Source organism: Canis lupus, chromosome 7 (genome assembly GCF_048164855.1).
Source record: "Canis lupus baileyi chromosome 7, mCanLup2.hap1, whole genome shotgun sequence".
Taxonomy (NCBI): domain Eukaryota; kingdom Metazoa; phylum Chordata; class Mammalia; order Carnivora; family Canidae; genus Canis; species Canis lupus.
The window spans coordinates 62168517-62191736 of record NC_132844.1 but is presented as its reverse complement, the minus strand read 5'-3'; the positions used below and the strand labels follow the sequence as shown (position 1 = coordinate 62191736).

The 23220-nt window shown below is 55.2% G+C and overlaps 1 protein-coding gene across 9 annotated transcripts in view; it reads right to left on the bottom strand.

Moving 5' to 3' along the window:
- The window catches only part of TFEB (transcription factor EB), a 55391-nt gene that overhangs the window by 4860 nt on the left and 27311 nt on the right, over nt 1-23220 (bottom strand). For 5 of the 9 annotated variants that reach the window (XM_072833064.1, XM_072833070.1, XM_072833069.1 and 2 more), the window contains 3 exons: nt 1687-1912; nt 1347-1601; nt 702-779 (listed from right to left, as the gene is read on the bottom strand). In XM_072833064.1, the coding sequence (XP_072689165.1) occupies nt 702-779; nt 1347-1601; nt 1687-1890 (537 nt within the window). In that variant the 5' untranslated portion in view covers nt 1891-1912. Of the gene's footprint in view, nt 1-701; nt 780-1346; nt 1602-1686; nt 1913-14545; nt 14600-15347; nt 15545-23220 lie in introns of those variants that run through there. The other 4 variants (XM_072833063.1, XM_072833066.1, XM_072833067.1 and 1 more) reach the window with 2 other exon arrangements.

Genomic DNA, 23220 nt, shown 5'->3' with positions numbered 1-23220 from the left:
GCTCCGTGTGAGTATCTATCAGCCTATGCAGGGCTCGTTCCCATTTCCTGTGGCTAGACGGCATCACCCCCATTTTGCTTCTGGGAACACTGGGGTTCAGAACAATTAAGGGACTCACCAAGGCCAGAAGCTAGGCCTCTCTAGTCTAAGGCTGGCTCCTTCCCATCGGCTATCTCACCTCTGCCTGGGAGGCCCAGAGAACATTCACACTGCCAGGAGGCTGCTGGAGGGAGGGGACAGAGCCAGCCCCCCAGCACTTGTCCCTTGCGGTGAGGGACACAGGCCTGTCCCCCCTGGGTCCTAGGCTTTTTAGAGGAGGGAAGCCCCAGATCCCAGAAGAACTCATCAGCTCAAGGCCACCTACTCCCCTCCAGGAATGCTTTCCCTGCCTCCCCTCTGCTGAGGCCCAGCACCACTACCTCCTGCCCTTCCCCTAGCCACCCCTCCCCCAGGAAGCCTTCCCCAACTGCCCAGCCACCACTCCACACTGAAGCCCCATCATGCACGCAGCCTGAGCACGCCTCTGTGGATTCATAATTCTGCTCGGCCTTGGGCTTTGTCACAGAGGTGACTCTTATCTCTTCAGCAACATGGCTCTGCCCAGGTGAGGCCCCTGTCTCTGGTACTTTCCAGGCTCAAAGCCACTATAGAACCTCTCCCTCCTCCCTCTGACATGCCCACCCCACCCTGGCCAGCAGTACCGTGTTGGGCATCTGAGTTTCAGGATTGATGAAGCCCAGGACATCATCCAGACACATAATGTTGTCAATGACGTCAAACTGAAAGAGAAAAGTCCATCTGGGGAGGGCCCGCTAGGAGAAAAGCACGGAGAAAGGGCCCTGGGACAGACACTGACCTGAAGGGACCTTGGAGCCCACGTCACCTAACCTGCTAATCTCCGGGGGAAAGGAAAAAGGTCCAGAGAGAGTGCGAGTTGTCCAGGTCCCACAGGCCCAAGGCCAAGGCTCTTCCCCAGAAGCCAAGTTGCCCAAGAAGATTGCTTTATATACTTTATCTCTGGACATGGCTGTGCAGGTGTGCTGGGCTTTCCTCTAGGACTCTCTCGTTTCTCCTAGCAGAGCTTTCAAAAGTAGGGATGAGGCTTTTCCCATGAGACTGGGGCTCCCTGAGGGCAGGGCTGTGTCTCCCCTCAGACTGGGGCTCCCTGGGGGCAGGGCTGTGTCTCTCCTCAGACTGGGGCTCCCTGAGAACAGGGCTGTGTCTCCCTCAGACTGGGAGGTACTGTACCAGCAGCACCTTGCCTCTGCCGTCAGACTAGGAACCGCAGGAGCACAGCACCCAGCAGCCACTCTGCTCACGGCCACCACCGGCCACCCCTCACTTACCTCCCTCTCGGGGTTGGAGCCAATGTGCAGCATGGCCATGGGGCTGTTGGGAGCACTGTTGCCGGCGGAGGAGGACATCACATGTCCAGCCCGCACCCCTGGGGAGGCAGCAGGCAGGGGCTTCGGGGAGCCCTGCGCAGGGCTGATGTGGGCGGCAAACTTGTTCCCGTAGGTCTCGGACAGGTACTCTCGCACCTTCTGGTCCCGGGACTGCTGCAGGTGGTAGGAGGTGGGGTTCTCCAGGTAGGACTGCACCTGGGGCGGGGGGAGAAGGCAAGGGTTCTAGGGCTCCTAGAAGCAGGGCAGGCAGGGACAGGCTTTGCTTTAGGACAGGCCCTACCTTCAGGACCTCCCCGGGCACCGGTGGCGGAGACTGGAAGTGGACGGGGGTGTTGATGGCCGGGGTGGGCGGCCCGCCCAGCTGCTGCTGCTGCTGCTGCTGCATGTAATGCATGACAGCCTGCTGCTGCATGCGCTCCCGCTGCTCCTCCTGCTGCGCCTGCTCCCGCATGAGCTGCATGCGCAGCCCGATGCGCGATGCCATGGCGGCCACTGGCACGGGCTCCCTGCGGGCGAGGGGGGCAGGTGTGTGAGGGGCCAGTCCCCCCTAAAGCACTCAGTCTCAGGGAGGGGGCCAGGACTAAGGGACTGCACCCATTGTACAGGAGGACACACTGAGGCCCAGAAGGGAGAAGGGACCAAGGTCACCCAACAAGAGGGTGACAGAGGTGAGACTTGAACCCAGGGTTTCTGGTTCCTGGGCCAGAAGCGGAGACCATCTCTTCTTCGTTAACTGCAGCAGATCGGTCCCAGATAGTTGGAGTCAATCTTGACTCCTTGCTTTCTGTCAGGCCACATGGTGATCCTGGCAGATCTGACCTCAGATACAGCCCTGCCACCACCACCTCCCTGCCATCCATGCCTCCCAACCTGTAGCTTGCCTTATCTTAAGGAGCCCCCTAATGTTCAGACTTCTCCTTTCTTGCCCTACAACATTCTACTCGCAACTCAGTAATCAGAGGGATCCTATTAAATCTAAGTCAGATCCTGTCCCTCCCCCTGCTCAGAACTGTCAATGGCTCCCGTTTCACTTGGAGTAAAAGCCAAAGTCCTTACCCTAAAAGCCCTCTGTGATCCATCCTCACTGCATGGTCCCCTCTTGACCCCATCTCCCCACACTTTCTCTGTTGTTCCACATGTTCCAGCCACACCCTCCAGCCTCCTGACACTCCCTTAAACACCGCAGGCAAGCTCGCACCTCAGGGCCTTTGCACTTGCTCCTCCCTCAGTCTGGGATGCCCCTCCTACCTGCCTCCCCAACACTCCCTTCTGTGTGTTTCCCCATTACTCTTATCACCATCTTAACTATTATGCATTTTTGCTAAGTTATTTCATTCACGGTCTATCTCTTTCTCACTAGGAATGCAAACTCCCCTGAGGGTAGGCATTTTGTCTGCTGTGCCTTCAGCCTTCAGCCCAGGGCCTGGGACGTGGTGGATGTTCTAGGAATGTGTGCAGGGAATGATTACTATTTACACATCAGGTACTGGCGACACAGCAGCAAGCTACCTATATTCACTGAGCTTGGGGAGTTACATTCCAGTGAGTGAGAAAAGCAAGTGCACAGGCCATTACAACCCTGTGCAGAGATGGTCGCTTCAGGGTACCTGGGCCTGCAAGGGTCCATGGAGGGCTCCCGCCACTTAGGATGTCAGCCCTGATTGTGCATGGGTTTCAGTGGGATGGGGGCCTAAGGCCCCAGGCCTAGTCTAGAAACTGGAGGAAAAGACAGAATGGGGCACCCGGGTGGCTCAGCGGTTTAGCGCCATCTTCAGCCCCGGGCCTGATCCTGGAGGCCGGGGATCGTGTCCCAAGGTGGGCTCCCTGCATGGGGCCTGCTTCTCCCTCTACCTGTGTCTCTGCCTCTCTCTCTCTCTCTGTGTCTCTCATGAATAAATAAATAAAATCTTAAAAAAAAGAAAAAGGAAAAGACAGAATGAGTCCCGTAGCTGGGCCCCTTCTGTCCCTAGCTCACTGAGGGACGATGGCACATCCCTTCTCTTTGAGCCTCTCTGTCTCCCTATGCACAAAATGAAAGGTGCCTAAGGCTCCTCCCAGCTAAGAGACTCCCCGAGAGGTACAGAGCCCCCAGGATTCTGGGAGAGGGTCCCATCCTGGCGATATTACAAGAGGCCATATGACTTCATGGTTGAGCAAGAATTATGAAACAGGGCAGACATGGGCTTAAATCCCAGCTCTGCCACTTGTTGACTGTGTGACCTATGGCAAGTCACTTAACCTCTCTGAGCTTCAGCTTCCTCACTTGTAAACAATTTCTACATCAGAAGCTTGGTGAGCAGGGCAGCTGGATGGCTCAGTGGCTGAAAGTCTGCTTTTGGCTTGGGTCATGATCCCGGGGTCCTGGGATCGAGTCCTGCATCAGGCTCCCGACAAGGAGCCTGCTTCTCCCTCTGCCTATGTCTCTGCCCCTCTCTGTGTGTCTCTCATGAATAAATAAATAAAATCTTAAAACAAAAAAAAGCAGCTTGGTGAGCATGTTAAGTGAAAACAATGTGTCTTGAACAGAGCGTAGCACTTGGTAGGCTGAATGGGTAAGTAAAGGATAAACACAAGTTTGGCAGGGTCAGCTGCTGTACAGACTGAAGGCCAGAGCTGCACCCCGAGATCCTAAGGATGAAACCCAGACCTCTGGGGGGTAGCAAAGGAAAGCAGCATAGCCTAATGCCAGACAGACATCAGACTAAGTCAGCATTAGTGGAAGGTACTGGCAAATATTCAGTGAAAACCAATGGATCATGGAAATAATAATAGTTCGCATCTATTTGAGCATTTACTGTGTGCTGGGCGCTGTTCCAAGCACTTTAACCTCAAACAGCCCCACGAGGCAGTTTTGGTTATTATTCGCCTGTTACAGCTAAAGAGAAACAGAGGCACAGGGAAGTTAAGTACCTGGTGACAGAGACAGAGCTGGAACTCACACCAGAGTGGCTCCCCAGCCCATGGGGGCAGTGGATGGGGGACGTGGTGACTGCTCTGTCTCCACACAGACCTGGGAAGGGGCTTGTCCCGGTTGCATGTCTGGTGGGCTCAGGACCACCAATGGGGCCCAAGCCACCTGACCCCAACCAGGGCTCCCTCTACCACCGCAGCTGCTGCCTTGCAAAGCTGGTCTGCACCATCCACCTCAGAGCTTTGAGCACTCAATGACCCCTACTCACCTTCCTTCCTCCCTTCTCTGCCCCCCAGGTCAGGAATGAGCGAAGGGGCTGCCTCAGCCCCAAGGGTCTCTCTGCCCAGCTCCCAACAGGAGGGTCCCCAGGGAGAAAAGAGCAGATGCCCCCACCGCCCCCCTTCTCTGTTTCACACAGCTGTGGACTCCACCCGGTTCCTCTGCTCCTACAGAGACGTAGCCTGTCTTCACCTCCCCGCCCCCCTCCCACTGCAGCCGTGCAGACCTCATGGGCTCCGACCCCAGCCCACTGCCCTGCAGCTGCGTGCCCTGCACCCCTGCATGCTCACACATGCAATGCCGGGGAGCCCATCCTTCTGGGAACAATCTAACTTCAGTTGGTCCCCGCTGGGGGGAGAAGCACCGGACCTGGCAGTGCCAGCCAGCACGAGGAGGACCGGGGGGAGAACGAGCCCCTTGTTTCTCTGACAAAGGGCTGGGTGCCCGTCCCAGGCTGAGCCGGAGCTGCCTCTGCCACGGGAGAACCTGGGCTAAGCCCTGCTCAGCCTCCCACTGGCTGTGCCAGCCTCAGTTTGCTCATTTGTAAAACGGAAGCGGGAATCCCTGCCCAGCCACCCCGACCAGGGCTGCGTGAGCCTCCTGGGAGAGGGTATCAGAGAACTGTGACCGGCGAGGTGTCTGTGCCTTGAGAGGCGTTGATAGCCCGAGCCTGTCCGCCATCCTCTGACAGAGGGTGGCCAGGTGGCACAGCACAGTGAGGCTGCCCCACCCTCACCCCGCTTGTCAAAGCTGTCACCCCAGCCGCAGAGCTGTTGCTCCCTTCACGTCTCAGCCTCCTCCCCTGGCCCTGCCTGGGGGGCTCTGTGAGATGAGTACAGGGCTAAGGGGGGGGGAATCTGAGGGCAGGTGGGGTGACCCAGGAGAGACCCTGGGTGTGGGGACATTCCCTGCCCAGCCCTCAAGTACACCTGCTCACTCTCAACACCTGAGGGCCATTCCCAGCCTCCCCCAGTGCTCAGTCTGGTCAGGAAGAACTGGAAGGAGGGCCGTCCAAGGACCAAAGTGACCCTTGAGCCCTCCCCACCATCTGACCTCCAGGCCAACTGGGCCTGGCAAGGGTCCACCATTCATGCATTCGGTAACACCAGGAACCTCGAGTGCCTACTACGTGCGGACAGCAGGGCTAGCTGTTTCCCTGAAGAACCTTCTCCCCTGCCTCCACCCCTAGGTAACACCCTCCTCCTGAGGGGACAAGGGGATCTAACGCCCAAAAAAATTCCTACCTCTCCCCAGTCCTATAGGAAATGTAGCAGGGACTGAAGTTTCAGCCAAGACCATGGAAACTGACACTATCTGCACCCTCAAAACCCACTACCATCCCCCCCACCCCACTGTTCACACAGAACCTCCCACCTGACTACCCCCTGCCCTAAGCTGAAGCTGGGTTCCAGCTTAGCTGTGACCAAAACAAGCTTCCCAATCCAACAGGTGCAGTTGAAGCCCTTCCCCACCTCACCCCCCACCCTGCTGTGCCCAAACTGGCTGGGTGGCTTTGGGGAAGCCACTCAACCTCTCTGTGCCTTGGTCTCCCCTTTGGTCAGATGGAACCAATAAGGGCACCTGCCTCTTGGGTTGGTGTGTGGAACTCCCTAGTGTGCCCTCAGGCATCTGAAAACAGACAGATGTTGGGCTCACCTCCAAAGCTGGGCACATCTCTGGTCAGGGCCAGGGCTGGTTTCATGTCAGCCTGTGGGGAGGCCTCCCTCATCAGCCACTTACACCTCAGTATGAACAGGCCCAGAAACAACCTTTCCTGAGGGAAGTTGTGGACGGGGAGGGGAAAGGTAGGGAGAAATCACTGGCCTCCATGAGAGACAGGCAAGGAGAGAGGATCCTCTGAAAGCATCAGAGGAAAGAAGATCTCAAAGATTGAGCACTGAGTGGGAAAAAAAAAAACTACAGAATGAAATGTACAGCCTAAGCCCATTTAAGACAGGAAATGGGTAAACCTAAACCTGTAGAACAGACTAGAAGGATCAGAAGTTTTCTTGAAGGCTTGCCCTGGGTCAGGGCTGGTCTATGTGCTTTCACATATTAACTCATCCACTCTTCACAACGCTACGAGGTGACTACTGTTATTGCCCTCAGTTTCCAGGGGGAAACTGAGGCATAGAGAACTGAAATAACTTGCCCAAGGTTGCACAGTTGATGAGTAGCAGAATGGACTTAAACCAGGCTGCCCCTCAAACTTCTACTCTGGGCTCTCCCAATACCCCCAACTGTTCAGAGTGGTTACCTGTGGTTTTGGGGGGTGGTAAACAGGGGTTCTTATAGTTTCTCATTCTTATTCTTTTTTAAAAAAAGATTTATTTATTTGAGAGGAGAGCGTGCATGTATACATGGGGCGGGGGGGTGGGGGTGGGAGGGCGGGGGACAGAAGGTGAGAGAGTATCCCAAGCAGACTCCACAGCAAGCACTGAGCCCAAGACAGGGCTCGATCTCACAACCCTGAGATCATGACTTGAGCCAAAACCAAGAGTGGGATGCTCAACCCACTGTACCCTTCATTCTTACTTTTGAAGCACTTAACTCTTTCAATGTGGATGTGTGCTGCTTGTGTGATTTTTTTTAAGGGTGCGGAAGGGCAGAGGGAGAGAGAATCTCAAGCAGGCTCTGTGCTCAGCATAGATGATGTGGGGCTCAATCTCACACACCCTGAGATCATGACAGGAGGCTAAATCAAGAGTAGGCCGCTTAACCGACAGAGCCACCCAGGTGCCCAGCATGATTCCTTTAATACAAGGTGAAAAGAAAGGGAGACAGCTTGCAAGGGTTTGTGAGGGCCCAACCTGCTTTCTGTCATACCCAAAAGTGGGGTTCCCTCAGTTTCACCTGGAGTCTGGCCCAAGCTTGCCCTCCTCAGTGTGATGATGATTGTTAAGTCAGCTGAGGACTCTGGGTGGGGACACTGAGTGGCCACCAGGGGGTCAGAAGTCACATGCCCATTGGAGCTGGAGGGCCAGGATGCAGGTCTGACTCGGTTGCCACTACAGCCCCAGACATGAGCCTTCAGAGGGAGCACAATCAAGCAGCACTCTTCAAATTGCTCTTAGCTGAGCCAGGACCCCTCAATTAATTGTGGGGCCTGAACTTCTCTGGATATTTTTCTGTCTTCTAGGTGATTCTTTAAAACTTAGAGCTGGGGGATCCCTGGGTGGCTCAGCGGTTTAGCACCTGCCTTTGGCCCACATCAGGCATCCCACATCCTGGGAATCCCAGGATCGAGTCCCACATCAGGCTCCCTGCATGGAGCCTGCTTCTCCCTCTGCCTGTGTCTCTGCCTCTCTCTCTGTCTCTCATGAATAAATAAATAAAATCTTAAAAAAACAAAAAAAAAACAACTTGGAGCTGGAAGGGATACCTGCATGGCTCAGTCAGTTAAGTTTCTGCCTCTTGATTTTGGCTCAGGTCTGATGTCGGGAGAGGGGGGTTGGGAGGTCTTGGGATCGAGCCCCGCATCGGGATCCATGCTCAGAGCAGAGTCTGCTTGAGATTCCCTCTCCCTCCCTTTCTGCCCCTCCCCCACTCACTCGTGCTGTCTCTCAAATAAATAAATAAAACCTTAAAAAATAAGTAAAAATAAAACCTGGAGCAGGAAAGCAAAAAACATATACCCCATGATTCAGCAACTCCATTCCTAAGCATATGCCCAACAGAAAAGCATCCGTGTGCTCCTCAGACGACACACACTAGAACATTCATAGCAGCACTATGGATAGTGCCCAAGCCAGAAAGCGCCAGATGTCCATCCACAGGGAAATGGATAAGAAAGTTGTGGTACATCCACACACTGGAATGCTACTCAGCAGTGACAGTGAACCCTCTATTGCTAACCACAACACAGATGCCTCTTGCAGACAACGCTAAATGAAAGGAGCCACAAAAACGCACACAGCACCATTGATGTACAGAATGTTCAAACAGGCAAAACGAACCTTCTGTTAAAAGTCAGGATCCTGGCGACCCTTGGGGGCAGTGCCTGAGAAGTGGCACAGGACAGCTTGCAGTGGGGGCATTAGGAATGCTCTGTAATTTGACTCAGGGTGGGTGACACAGGAGTGTCAAGTCTGTGAAAATGCAGGCAGCTGCTCGAAAGGTGTACACTTTGCTGTACGTGTGTTATACAGTCGTTAAAATTTACATATGAATGAGGGCAGACCTGAAATAATTTAAAAGAAGAACTGAACAAATGGCCCTCACCCCTGCCCAAGTGCGGCTCCGACTTTAAAATGCCGTTGGTACCAGGCAACATCAACACCCTGCCCCAGGGTAGGGACAGCCTCTTTGGAAAGGCAATCTGGCAATATGTATCGAAGCCTGCGGAAGTCTCCACCAGCCCGAGGAGGCAATCCCACATGCAGCAAAGGCTTTTCTGCAACAAGATGCCCAGCATATTATATAGAGAGAAAAATGAAAAATAATCTCAATGTCCAACAATAGAACGGTTAAATAAATCATGTTGTGTTCCTCCTGGTGAAATGTTATGTTTACAGTTGGCAACCCGGGGATAGATGTCAAGTGACAACACGTAGAATGCAAAATTGTATAGAAGATCTGATCATCATGTATAAATACATGTAGAAAAACCTTTTGGGAGGAAATAGACAAAAATGTCAGACTTTTGATGATGCAATCATGAGTGTAATTTTTCCTTTTTACTCTTTGGAATGTCGTTCTTTTTCTATAATGAAAATGGACATGTTTCTAATCAGAAAAATAAGTATTTTATACTAATAATTAACACCGATGGTGTGCTTACTACATGTGAGGTACGCTTAAAGCACTTTATTTAAATACCACAATTACTTCATGACATGAGTACCAGTACTGCCCCCTCCTTTACACATGAGGAAACAGGCACAGAGAGGTGGTCACATGCCGAGGGTCACACAGCTAAGGAGTGGTGAGACTGGTCTCTGGGATTTAGAGTTAAGCCCCTCCCCATCCTGCGCTTGGGGCAGGAGTGGCCACATTTTGTATTAGGGATTCTCACTGAAGAAGCCCCCTACGAATCAAAGGGTTTCAGCAGCCGATCTCTTTCAGCCAGCCTGGGGCCCGGGGCGCCTGGGACGATGGAATGGTCTAGAATCCCCAAAAGCAAGCAGAAAAAAACTCTGCCCTTCCTCAAAGGGCAGAGATAATTTCCTGTATTCCCAGAAAAACACATGTCTCGTGGCTGAAACAACAAAGGGTACAAGCCCAGCAGCCGGGATGCCTGTTTAAGCCATTTACTACGTTCTGTGCTTCTGTGGTCGGAAGAAGTTTCCTTACTGATTGGGGCTGTTACAAACTACCAGTCGTGTGGCAGCTGCCCAGTGGTGTCAGAAGGGAAATTAAACCAACCACTAAAGGAGGCCCCCTGAACGGGTCCTGAGGCTCCCAGAGGCAGAGGGAAGGACCCCGTGAACTTCTGGGTAACCTTCCGGGTAACCTTCCAGCCTTGGGAAGGGAAGAGAGGGGGAGATTCCAGGACCTGGGTTTGTTTTGTCTTCCCTGAGCTCCCTCTGGCAGAGGCAGTGGCAAAGGAAGGCCTGATGAACTGAGAAACAGAACAAAAATGTACACACAATCCCCATGCCTTAGGCAGTAGCCATTTGAAATTACCAAGCTGGTCACGGGTCCTGGCAGGGGCTGGGGTGGGGGTGGGGGGCATCCACTGGCCTAGACCCAAAGAGAGCTGGGGTGGGGGTAGGGGAGGAGGTGGCATAAGATTCCCGGGAGCGGCAGTCTTGCATATAAGTCTCTGTAAGAACCTGGCATCAGAATGCTTGGGTTGGAGTCTCAGCTTCAGGCCTGACTGTCTCAGACTAGCCTCAGCTTTTCCATCAGTCAAGTGGGGTTTACCAGCTAGAGCCACCTCTCCCAGAACAGTTATGACCTAAGTTGGGATGCTGGGTATGGGAACCTCTGCAAGAGTGAAAACGTGGAGGGGGGAGAGATGGCACCACTTTGTCACTGTTTACTGTCCCATTGTCCATGACCACCTAGGGTATCCCTGGATCAGTCTCCTCTTACTGTTTCTCTTAAGTTTCCTTTAAGAAAAGGCACACACATACACACATGTGCACACACATGCACACACACACACCCATATCAAGGCCCTGGGCTTGGGCGAGCAGCCGAGTGGGAGCCCCAGCTTGTCTCTCTTGATAGGACAGGGCAGGAAGGCCTTGAGCCAGCTTTTCCTACTGGGCACCCCCTTTGTTTCCTCCCAAAAGCCTTGAGTTTTTAGAAGATTTTCTTTTCCAAAGCTTGTACATCAGATAATTCACTGCAGTGCAATGGAAGAGGCAGGTGGGTCGTCAGGATCCTACCTCAGGGGTCTCAAGAGACCACAAGCAGGCAGAGCACTTGGCACAATGTCTGGCACACTGGAAATACTCCATGATTCAGGGGGTTTGTTATGCGGCCCAGGGGTTCCCTAGAGGTCATGAAAGGCAGCAGCGGGGCCCTCTGGCTACCTCTAATACCAAAAAAGAGCAAATGGAAATCACACTCACTGCCCTTGGTAAGTGTGCACTTTTGATTGGAAGGTACTTGGTACCCGGAGCAGAAAGGTGGTCAGTGGTATGTGCTTTTAATATGCACAGATTTAAAGGGTGTGGCTCAATGCATTTTGCAGGCATGCCCCCTGGGTCATGACCATCTAGATCAAAACGGGGTCCCTACAGGACCCTCCCCTAGAGGGTAGGAATGTCCAGTCTCACCTCCACCCCTTGGCTGAGTGTCACCTGACCTGGGACACATATACAGACGATCACATAGGCTGTGGGCCTCTGTATCTCCCATGGAACACAATCACTCTGCCAAATGGGACCATTCTTGGCACAGGCTAAACAATCCCGTTTGTGATAAATAAAGATTAGGAGACAGGCAGTGACTTAGAGGAGGAAGCAAAAGCTCCAAGAGGGGTCTGCACAGAGCACATCAGTGGCAGCATAGGAGAACTCGAACTCAGGCTTCACCCCATTCCGGCATGCAGAGCACCTGTGTTTAGAGGACCCACCGCGGGAGGCCGCAGGGAGCTGCGGGGCCACGGCCAGGGGAAAAGTGGAGGGCGGACAGGTGCTTGTTTTTAAATCTCTGAACACAGGCAGGAGGAAGGGAGGAGAGGAAGGAGAGGGGAGGCAAAGGGCAGCCACGGGAGCTCCTGGCCTGCTTAGCAGCCTCCAGGGCCCACAGCTCAGGCCCATCAGCCCCACGTCCCAGCTCACATCCCACAGGAAAGGGTGGGAGCTGGCGCCTCCTGGCTGGCCCGCCTGTTGGCCCTGGGGCAAAGCACGGCAATTGTGCAGCACATGGAGAGGCTTCAAAGCCAAAGCCAGACCAGAGAGGCGCCCATCCTGCCCCGGAGGGACCAGCTGGACCCTGGCGTGAGGCCTGCCCCAGGAAGACTGCCACTAGGCTTCGGGGGCAAGGGGTCATGCAGCTGAAGGAAGCATGGAGAAAAGAAACTAGAAAGGTCCTCGTCTACCCTCGTGATGTGTACAGATAGAGCCCAGCCACACATGAAGCCCCTCTGCCTGCCTGTCTCTCCTACACACACACACACACACACACACACACACACACACACGTTGGCATATCCCCCACCCTGCCCCTCAGTGGGCAGCTGCCTTTCTGCTCTTTCCCTCACCTGCTTGCCCCCACCTCCCTGACACTTGGTCCACTTTAACATCCTGCCTGTGGCTGCACTGCTTTGTTCTCTAGTCGTTTCCTGGCCACCTACCAGTCTCCCCAGGTACAAGGAAACTTCTGAAGAAATCAGCTTTCTTCTGAACCTCCACCCCATCCCACCCATCAGAATTCCCGGAATGAGACTCAGGGCCCCAGAATGCTGCTTGTCCACTGACCCAACACATGCCCAGTTATCACCTGTTCCCTCTCCCAGCAAATACTCCTGAGTCCCTACTCTGGACAGGGCACTGAGCTAAGTATGTGACCTACATCAGAGCATGTGTCCCCCACAAACACCTCAGGGGACAAATAGCACCTCTGGCAGATGAGAAAACCCAGACCCAGAAAGGTTAAGTGACTTGTCCAAGGTCACAGTGCAGGAACACAGTGAGGCAGGCTTGCAAGCCCAAGTCTGTCTGTTGCGTAACCATCACCAGCTCCTGCACAGATGAGGAAACCAGGGTCCTATAGGGAAGACCCCTATATATGGATTGTTGTCCCCCTAAACTCCCAGCCCCGCCTCACTCCCCCATCCAGTCACCCTCAGTGAATCCTACAAATGGCTCCCAGGGAGGCCCCCAAATGCAGGTCAGACTCCACCTGCCGGCAGACAGTTCTCTTCTGCTCAACCGCCAAGACTGATGCATTGCCAGGGGCTCAGGAGATGAGAGATCTGGATCTCACAGAGGCAGATGCCCTGGGTCATGAGAGACCCTTGCAGGGACGGGGAGATTATATCAAGCTCACTAGAGAGAAAAGTGATTACAGAGGTCTGACCTGGACTCCAGCAGGGGTGGGGAGGGGGTTCCCCAGATATGAAAAGGGCCTAAAGCGCAGGGAAGTGACTCAAGATGGGACTCCAAGTGGCCTAAGCCCCCACAGACCTCCCCCAGCCCATCCCAGCCAGCCCACCTCCCTCTCCCGGCCAAGGGAAAAGCAGCTGAGTTTTGGGGGATGCTAGGTCAGCCTGTACAGTCACTGATGGCCCTCACCAAGGAGGATGAGACCTGATAGTTCTGACCCTTGGGAATGAGTCTGTTCCCAAAGGGTTCCCTCAGATGCCTCCCCAAGGGCACAGTGGCATTAGAAGACCTGCATTTGGCTGTCCCACTGCCCAGTCGTGATCTCAGGCAGGTCGTGCCCCTCTCTGGGCCCTGGAAGCTGGTTGATAACATGAGAGGGCAGGACAGGATCCCTGGCAGGCCCCTTCCTGCTCTGTCTGGGCATGCTGAGCCTCCGGACAGCATGGATGCAGCCAAGGCCACGTGCCCGTGGAGCCAGCCTGTGGGGCTGGGAGCAGGAGAGCCAGCTACTGCGCCCCGCGGTCACTTCTCTGCGGCCGCCCAACATGTGGGGACTCCATCCTTGCCGCCCCAGCCCCACACTGGCCTCCCCAGCCCCCCATGGCTTGGCCTACACATCGTAAATGAACTCCTGTTTGGCTTCCTTTGCAAGAGCTTAATCTGCCTCTGAATACTTTGAAAACAATTTCTTTATAACTTAAGTAACTGGATTTTGCTAAATAAAAGAAGACATGGAGGAGGGGAGGGGAAGGAAGGAAGGAGAAGCCTATGAGCATGACACCTACATTGAGCCCACAGAGGGGGCCTCTAGTCGCTCAGGTACAAGCCAACAGGTGTTCATTGTTACCGGTACTGAGCACTTACCATGTACCTGGCACTGCTCTGAGCTGGTGTATGTTACTGACTTAATCCTCAATGCAAGCTTACCCACCCACCTGTGAGGAAGCTGTAATACATCCCCCATGTCACAGAGGGAACAACTGAGGCACAGAAGAGGCTGACGATTTGCCCAAGGTCACACAGCTGGTAGGCATGAGACCTGGGGTGCCTGGTCAGGACTCTGCACACCCAACCTCCCCTGGCCCAGGCTCCTGAGTGCAGGGAGCATGGCAGTATGCTAGGTGCCTGGGTGGAGAGTCTGTCCGGAAAGGGCCCACAGAGACAGGTCACAGCAAGCCCATTCATGGAAGGGGTCCGGGTAGGCAGGCGGGGCAAGATGCCAGCCTTACTTAGCTCTTATCCCTCCAGAACTATTCCCCCTTTGGTACCTGCTTCCCTCGGCCCCTGGGGCTGCTCCCTACAGCTTCCTGACAACTTCGTGCCATCTCCTCACCCACTCCCCTTGGCTGCAGCTCTCAGAGCTCTCTGGAAGACACCTGGGCTTAGCGGAAGGCTCACATGTCCTGAACACAGACAGACCAGAGTTCAAGTCTGGCTTTGCCACTTACCAGCCGTGTGACCCGGGACAGGAACTTAGTCTCTCAGAGCCTCAGTTTCCCCATCTGTAAAACAGGATTGTGATGATGCCACCTCTCTCAGAGTAGGCAAAGAGACCCAGGAGCCGAAGTGTGTGATGCTCCTGGCACCTAGGGGGTGGCCATGAGTGTTAGCTCCCTGGCTGGGTGAGCAGCATCAGTCTGGCCAGAGTTTAGCTACATCAGGGCCTTTTAAGCCCTCACCACTCAAAGCAGGATTCCCAGGCATCACATCCCCTGGGAGCTGGTTAGAAATGCAAGTTCTCAGGACATCCCAGACCTACTGAGTCAGAATCTGCATCTTAACATACATCTTAGAATATCTGTGGGTGCATTGAAGTCCACTTGTAGCCCTCTGGGGGCTTGGTCACTTGGTTCCAAGCATGACAGTGGGTGAAGGGTAGAAAAAGACGGTGGGGAGGTGCAGGCCCCTGGTGCAGAGAGAAACACTTGAAGGGATGCCGGAGCTCTTCTGTGCCCCCACAGTGAACCTGAACAAACAGACTTGATTCTCAGGCCCAGAAGCCAAGGTGGAGGCAAGAACACAGGGTTCCAGGCTGTCTCTGCACTCAGTACTCACCTAGTGCTGGGGCTCTGGCCTATGCAGGAGGGGGACTAATCCAGGTCTATGGGGAAGCAGCCTGGAGGCCCATATGGTTACCAGTGGAAAAGTGGACAGGCTGAGTGAGACAGACACACACACACACACACACACACACACACACACACTCACAGCATCCCCTACACACAGCATCGCACACTCATGCACACTTACCATCACATTCACGTGGCCCCAGGACTTGCCTGTCCAAAGAACAGCTCCAGCAGAGACCAGACAACTTTGAGGAGAGTGTGCACCTGCGCCCATATGCTGCGTGGTCCACAGGAGGCAGGGGGCATGTGCTGAAGCCCCCTGCAGCAGGCCTAGGACACCAATTTCTTTCCTCCTTACTGCTTTACCCTTGCTTTCACCTGCCGAAACCCCAAATCCATCTGAGCAACGAGAAACCCAAGTCCTACTCACCTAAGGTTGACATTTTAATTGGTCACAACCAACGTGCCTGCTGACCACCCTCCCTGCATGAAACCTACCACCCCAAGTTCCTGAGGGAATAAATGGCAGGGTGAGCTCTGATCTCAGGGTCCCCCCAGAGGCAGCAAGACACAGTGAAGGCTGTGCCCATCTCCCATGCACACACTCACACAGAACAACAGCAAAGCCCACCCCTTCTCAGACCACGTAACTTCAGGAGGGGCAGGGACCCCCTGCACACCCTACGCACGGAGGGGCACAGCTCTCACCTCTACACCTCCGTGTCCAGTTCAGAAACACACACCCTCCCGACCTCTTTCACACCCCCTATACAGGACCGTCTACAGGCTCCAAAGAAACCCTAAAATGTGAAGCCAGGACCTCAAGCAGGCCTAGGATGCCCAAGAAAGAACCATAGATTAGAGGATCGGTTGGGGCTCCCGAAAGTATGTGATGTCATGGGTTCTGGAAAGGCCCTCTACCCCAAAATATCTCCTCTCTGGGTCCGGAAATCCCTCCCAACCCTCTCCGAGTCACTGCCGGGTGAGGCTGCCCCATGTCGCTCACAGCTCCCAGCTCCGGAGAGGAGGACAGTTGGCTTCAGGGTGGTGAAAGATAGGAGGGGGAGGGCGCAGGCGGAGAGCCCTGCTGAAAGCCGACCATCATCTCCCCAGGGTGCCCTGGCTGTTCCTCTGAGCTCCTGCCGGGAGGGGGCACTCTGTCCCCCAACACCAGAAGGCAGACTCCCTAGAAGCCAGCACCTCTCAGCCAGGGAGGGGGTCCTCCAAGGGGAAGGACACTAAGCACCCCGCCCCACACATGCCAGAGGAAATCAAGTGCCAACCCGACTGTCCCCTTGAGGAAGGCGGAGTGCTGGTGACTGACCAGGAGGCGGTGGGAGCCCTGAGAGAAGAGGTGGGGGACGGGAGGGGAATTAACCAGGTTCCAAAATAGCACAGTCGGTTCTGCCTCGCTTCACCCCGCGCAGTGTCTGGCAGGTTCTGCTTTCGCTCTGACTCACGCCTGGTGGGGGCAGGACAGGGCGGCCGGCAGCGCGGACAGAGGCCACAGGACAGCCACAGGCCGACCTCCGCTCACTATACGTTGGTCCTCGTCCCTGCCCAGCCCCCCGCCCCGGAGCTTCTGGGGACATCCGTAGTGGCACAAAATCAGGGGTGCCCTTGCCTGGGTCCTGTCCCAGCCCTCACCCACCCCAGGGCCTCCACAGGGCTGGCTGCTGACCCAGACCCCAAACAGGGCAGCTGCCCAGGTACACTCCAGTTGGCACCTCCACCCCTTCTCCACCTGGCAAGACGGGAGAACTGCCCTGACGGGCAACCTCGCCCCTGGCAAGAGCAGTGGCCTCCACAGCAACGTTTCCACCTCAGCCTACCTACAGAGTGAGTGAGCTGCGGCACCTGCCCATCCCCGCCGCACACACAGCTACGAGAGGAACACCACTCTTACTCTCCAAATTCGCACAGCAGCTGGCCCACCTTTTGTTCCTGTCCTTAAACACAAAAAGCACCCTTCCCTTAGCTGGGCAGAGAGAGGAACCAGGCACCCTAGATTTTGTGCATGGTGGGTTGGCAGAGGAGCCTGTTACTCTGTTCTCCCCATTTCATGATCTCCCACCCACCGTGTCCTGTGGCCCCCCCAGGTCCCCATTACCACCACCACCCTGCCAACTACCACAGAGGTGAGATATGGGCAGCCACCTGTATCTGCCTTATACCTCTTCCTGGAACCAAAGTCCCTTAAGCTCCAACCTGAGCCACCAACAGAAAGCCTCATCATAAAGCCCACCTCTTGGTTCTGTATAAACCGTGTCTGTCCTCCTCTCAGCCCTCACACCAGCATGCCAACCAGCCCCAAGAGCACAATCACCTTTCTATCCAAGTGGGGGAGGTGCATGATAGACGGGGAATGTCAGAGGTCTCAAGGTTGGCCAGTGCGGTGGACAAACTCCTGCTGCCCACCCTGGCACACGCACCCTGACCAAACCTGGAGGAGAAAGGCTGAGGGCGGCAGCTGGAGAGAGAAGTCAAAGGGAAAAGGAGCTGGCTTGCCCACCTGTAGCCTGATGCCCCACCAGGCCTGGCACCGGCCCCACGTCCCCCTCCTGCCCTCCCCCCACTCCCACACCTAAGGCCTTACCTACACACCACTTCCCTCTCTTAACTCTTCCCATGCCCTCAGCCCCATAAGGCTTGAGACTGCAATGTGGGTCTGCGGGTAGGAGCAGGAGTCAGCAGGAGGGGGCCCCTCTCCAGGAAGCAGACACAGAGCAGAGCCTTCACCAGGGACACAGGAGGGTACCCTTGAATGAAGTGACCCCCCCACACACACTTCATTGCCCCCACGAATTGCATCCTGTTCCTCATAGAGACACAGAGGGAGGGCACTAGAAGAAACCACGTGGCAGCCATGGGGCTAGTGGCCCCCAGAGGGGAAGAGGCAGGAGCACTGAGAGAAAGGAAAAGGAAGTCAGAAAAACCGCTAAAATCACAGTCTCAGGATGCTCAGGCTGGGAGGGGACTCGAAGATGGCTCCGGGCAATGTGCTACCCAGCACAGCACATCCGTCCCTCCCTCTAGGAGAGGATGCAGCACAGAGAAGTCCACTTGCCTCAGACGGGCCTGGAAATGGCTGCCGGTGTCTGGCAGAGGGGAAGGACCTCGTGTCTTCCCTTTCCTCTGCTCTGAGGGCCTGGAGGGATCCTAACAGCTTCCTCTTTTTATCCATATTACCTGGGACATAGTAGGAGCTCCTTAAGTATCTGTTGAACACAATGAATATGCAGTGGTGACTGGCTCCAGGGGGAAGGGTTGGCCCAGGGCAGCTGGGAGTGGCTGCTCCCTGGCCATGGAGAGAAAGGGAGCCGAGGAAATAGGGCTTGACCAGAGGCATACTCCAAGGGACCAGGCTGGACTGCCAGGCCTGAGTTCAGGGAGTGCAACTGAAGCTGTTGGGGCACCAGCTGCCAGCACCTGCCTTTGTGTCAGAGCCAGCAGGGGCAGCAGCCCGCTGTCCCCCAGCAGCCCTGAGCCTAGGCTGAGGGGCACTAGCAAAGAGACCCCCACCCCGACACTGGGTAACCCTAAGGCAGGGTCCACACGGGTTCCCAGCAAGCCTGCACCTCAGGGTGCCACAGCAGTCATCTACCCCTGAACACGCATGTTCTTGGCTTCCCTCCTTTCCCTGGTTCATTTACCTGGCCCACTGCCGGTCACTCCCAAGTAAACTACCTGGACTCACACTCTCGTCTTAGCCAATGGGCCCTGAGGAGGCAGTCAGGCCCAGACACTGAGCAGCTAACTCTAAAGCCTAGAAAGGAAGGGCCGGAGTTGGAAGAGGGCTGGAGAAGCTAAGAGGCAGGTGTTTACAAACCCAGTCCCTGGGGGACACTGGGTACAACGGCGAAGCATGTGTATACCTAGAAATTGTCCACCTGTTAGAGGTAAGAGTGTCCTCAGAAGCAGAGCTTGTAAGATGGACAGAAGAAGCAAGGACATGCCAGGATTGCACATTATGTGGTGAAGAAGCCTCCATTCCAGGGGTGGTGATGGCCTCATGAGGTTGCTGGTGGCAAATGCCAAGAGAATTAGAGGTCCTGCATTGCCTCCCACCCCTAGGCTGCAATGAGGATAGAACTATCAGTCCAGCATTCCAGAACCTCAGCATGCCCATTCATTCGATAACATGGCTGTCACACTCCACACTAAGAACTAGGTGCTGAGGACATCAAGGAAGGCCACTTCAGCCCACACTAAGGACACATGTTTCGAAGCAGGTAGAGCGGAACATTCCAGATGTGTTGCTTATTGTCTGTGTGACCTTCAGCAGAGTGGCCATCTTGGAGAATTTCTGTAATGATTAAATGTGAAATCCCTAATATAGGTGTTCAATAAACATCTGACGAATAGGTGGATGCCTGCATGCATGGATTGCATGGATGGATGCATGGATAAAATGCATGGATGGATATAAGGGATGGATACATCTATGAAATAGTAGATAGATGCCTGAAGGGAGACGGAAAAGACACAATAGTTGTCTGCAGGCTGATTCCCATCTGAGTCCATATCTTTCTGCTAAATTGAGTAACAACATGAAGGCCCATCACTCGCTAATTCATCTGTTAGAGAAATCTGTATCTCTATCTATCAGGTTGACAAATGAAACGTAAGATCCTCCTCATGAGCCTTAGCCATGCTATTGGGGGTGGGTCATTCTCTGAAGGGGACAGTAAACTGTGTCAGGACAGGGGGCATCCTGGGGCATCTGGGTGACTCAGTGCTTGAATGTCTGCCTTTGGCTCAGGTCATGATCCTGGGGTCCTGGGATTGAGTCCTGTCTCGGGCTCCCCACGGGGAGCCTGCTTCTCCCTCTGCCTATGTCTCTGCCTCTCTGTGCCCCTCATGAATAAATAAATAAAATCTTAAAAAAAAAAAAAAACGAGGGGGCATCCTCCTGGCTGAGTCTTCATCATGCCAGGTCCCTGTGAGGTCCCCACCAGGCCCGCAGCCCACTCCTCAAAGGCCCAACTTCACCCAAGCCCTACCCTAGGGAAGGCAGGTCAGGGGCTTGGGAGAGGGAGGGAGAGGCACACAAAGCAGGGCATGGGGAGCAGGCCAGGAAGCCAAGAACAGAGACTGGACATGTGGGAGGGGGTGAGCAGGAATCAGACCGATAAAGCTGAATTGCAGAGAGAAGGGTTTATTGTCTTTGGAGAAACAGAGAAAGAAAACAGCCCTGAGAGAACAAGAGAAACAAAATGGACTGAGCAATAAGGAAAAGTCGTACCCTGCTCCATCACCCCCCATGGTGCCCCACTGTCCGCCAGACCGAGTCCGCCAAACTCTCTACCAGGCCTCAAGGCACCTAGGACGCCCTCCCTACACAGCCCTGGGCCAAGCTGCTCCTTCTCCCCAACACAGTCTGGGCCTCCAGCTGCTCCCCTGCACTGTCCCCCTTCCACAGAGTGTCCAACCCCTGCTCGCGTCCAGGAGCCCATGGATGCGTCCACTTGGTTGGAGATGTGTTGGCTTGTTGGTGGGAACAGCATATATGCACAAACGGGGAAAGATGAGCCCCAGCAGAGGGAGACAAGGCTCTGGGGTAGGGTGGGAAGGGAGCTGGCTTCCATGTCCCCTTCCAATCTCTCTCTCCCCTACCTGTCCCCATGGCCTAGCTCTGGCCTTGCACAATCTTGTGGGCACTGGCCATTTTTAAGAGGGCTGAGCCACCACCAAAGGAGGGGAGCAGACCCTGTGTCCAGGACAACAGGGTACAAGGAGGGTGGGCCGAGAAAAAGGAGGATTTTCAGCTCTGCCCAGTCCCAGGGGTCAGAGTTCAGGGTGTAAAGGTGAGCCCAGAAAGTAAGAAATGGGACAGACCCCATGAGAGTGGTGTCTGGGCACCTGCCATCTTGCCCTGAGGGGCACGGCCATGAGGCAGAAGCAGGACCCCCATCAGAGCCTAGCCAGGCTGCCCCTCTGTAGGCTGCCTGGCCTCAGAGGTCCCTTCGGGCTGGGAAACCTGAGGAGATGGGGCAGCTCAGGACGGACTCTCAGAATAGAAGTAACTGGAAGCCTTGGCGCCCTGCCTGCAGGGGCATCTAGACTGGGGAAGGGGGGCTTTCCCACCAGTCTGTGGAGCATAAGGAAAGAGTGTGAGGGTCCAGGCTCCCGCCCTCACCACATCTCACCTCTACATTCCCGTGCTCTCCCAAGAAGCACAGGAGAGAGACAATGCAGGTGGAGCAGGGAAACTGAGGCACAGAGCTGCTTGCCAGCTCTGGAGGCCTGCTCTGCCCACTTAGCCTCCTACAACATCCTTGAAATTTAACTACCACACTTTTCACGAGCACATAGAGATTCTAGGCTCTAATGTTCCTGGGCCCCCTTTCACCCTGGGAACATAAACTTTCCAGAAGTGGCCTGCCACAAGTCCCCAACATTGGGCAGTGAAAAGCAGGCCTGCCTTTTCCTGACTCCTGACGTGGAAGTAAGTGGTGCAGAGCCCAGGCTCTGGCGGTAAGGCTCCCTGGGCTCAAACGTGAGCTCCACCGCTTGCTGGTGGTGTGACCTTGGAGAAGTCACCGATGCCTCTCAATGCCATGGTAACTGATATTAATGGGGGATAATGCTCTCTGCTTGTACCTCACACGTGATGACAGAAACCAATGTATTCATTTAGTTCCTCGAGTGGCTTAATGATCCTGGCCCCTCTACTCAGGACACACTTACCACTCTGATCACCAGTCCTCCTTCCTCCCCACCAGGGGCCCAATGGCTTGGGCCCTGGCAGGGGGGCTGAGGAACTGAGGAGCCACTGCTGTTGATAGAACTGGTGCCAGGCCCATGGCGGGCACAGAGCCCAGGCGTACAATGGGGCTGTGTGTACACCCAGCGTTACCCTGGAGCAGAGCTGGGCAGGCCGGCATCTGGGGTTAGGCCAGGAATTCATTTCTCTGGAGAGGGCCTTCGCACCCCTCCTGGGCTGCACGGACAGCCCTGTTGGGGGGTGGGTAGGGAGGCAGGCACCACCCATTCCCTCAATGAACCCAGGCAGAGGAATGGGGACATGCTAAGTGCTGGACCCTGGGGAATTAGGGAGTCCCGGGTCCAGCTGCTCCACTGGGCTTCTTGCTTGTGAGGCATTTCAGACCCATTATGTAATTTGGGGCTGTGACCTCTGCTATGAGCAAAGGGAAGGTAGTCTGTGGGACCAGGAGAAGGGGCAAGAAAAGTTTGCTGTGACCCTCTCCCCCAGAAAGAGAGCCTTGATCCCACTGTCCACCCCCCTTCCATCTTGCTGGGGCCCTGGGCTCTGTACCAAGGCCCCGAGTGACCCAGGGGAGAGAAGCTGGCTCACTCCCCAGGGGAATGAGTCACTAGCAGGCTGCAGCTGGGATGGTAGGGACGGTGGGCAGGTGGAGCCTCTCCTCTTCCTTCCCTGGCAGGTCCTCTCCAGCTGGGAAACCACTGGGCTGGTGCAGGGTAATGACCACAGCATCCCAGCCTGGGCCTCCGCAGGCTACTTCCTCTGGTTTAGGGGATTACATAGTGCCACGAATTGAGGCCTGGATGCCCTCCCAGTCCCCACACTGACTCCTATAGCTGCAGGTGCGGACCGGCTCCCGAAACCCCCCTGAGAAGGTGTCAGACTGCAGATCAGGGCAGTCTCCTCCCCCTGAGGCCTGTGGAGGGGGAGCTCAGGCCTCTGGCCCGTTGTTGGAGGAAGGAAGGAAGCCAGGCCAACCTATACCTCGGGTTGTGGCCAAAATGCAGAGACCAAAGAGATCCTTTGCATGAAATCACTTTCCATTCTGCTCAGAGCCCTGGCAGCTCCCGGCAACGGGAGATAACTGCCCGTGCTCCCTCACTGCCTCCATTCACACACCCCCTCACACCCTGGCATGAACGCACAAACATGTGCCCTATGGGCAGCCGCCCACACTCCCAGAAGGTCATGCACGAAAGTCACAGTGGCAGCTGCAACCCAGGGGACACAGTCAGATGCCCACCCTTCCTCTCACACCCACCCACAGGCCCCCACGTCCCCAGCTGAGCCCTAACTCCAGCACATCAGAGCCTGAGGGCCCCATTCA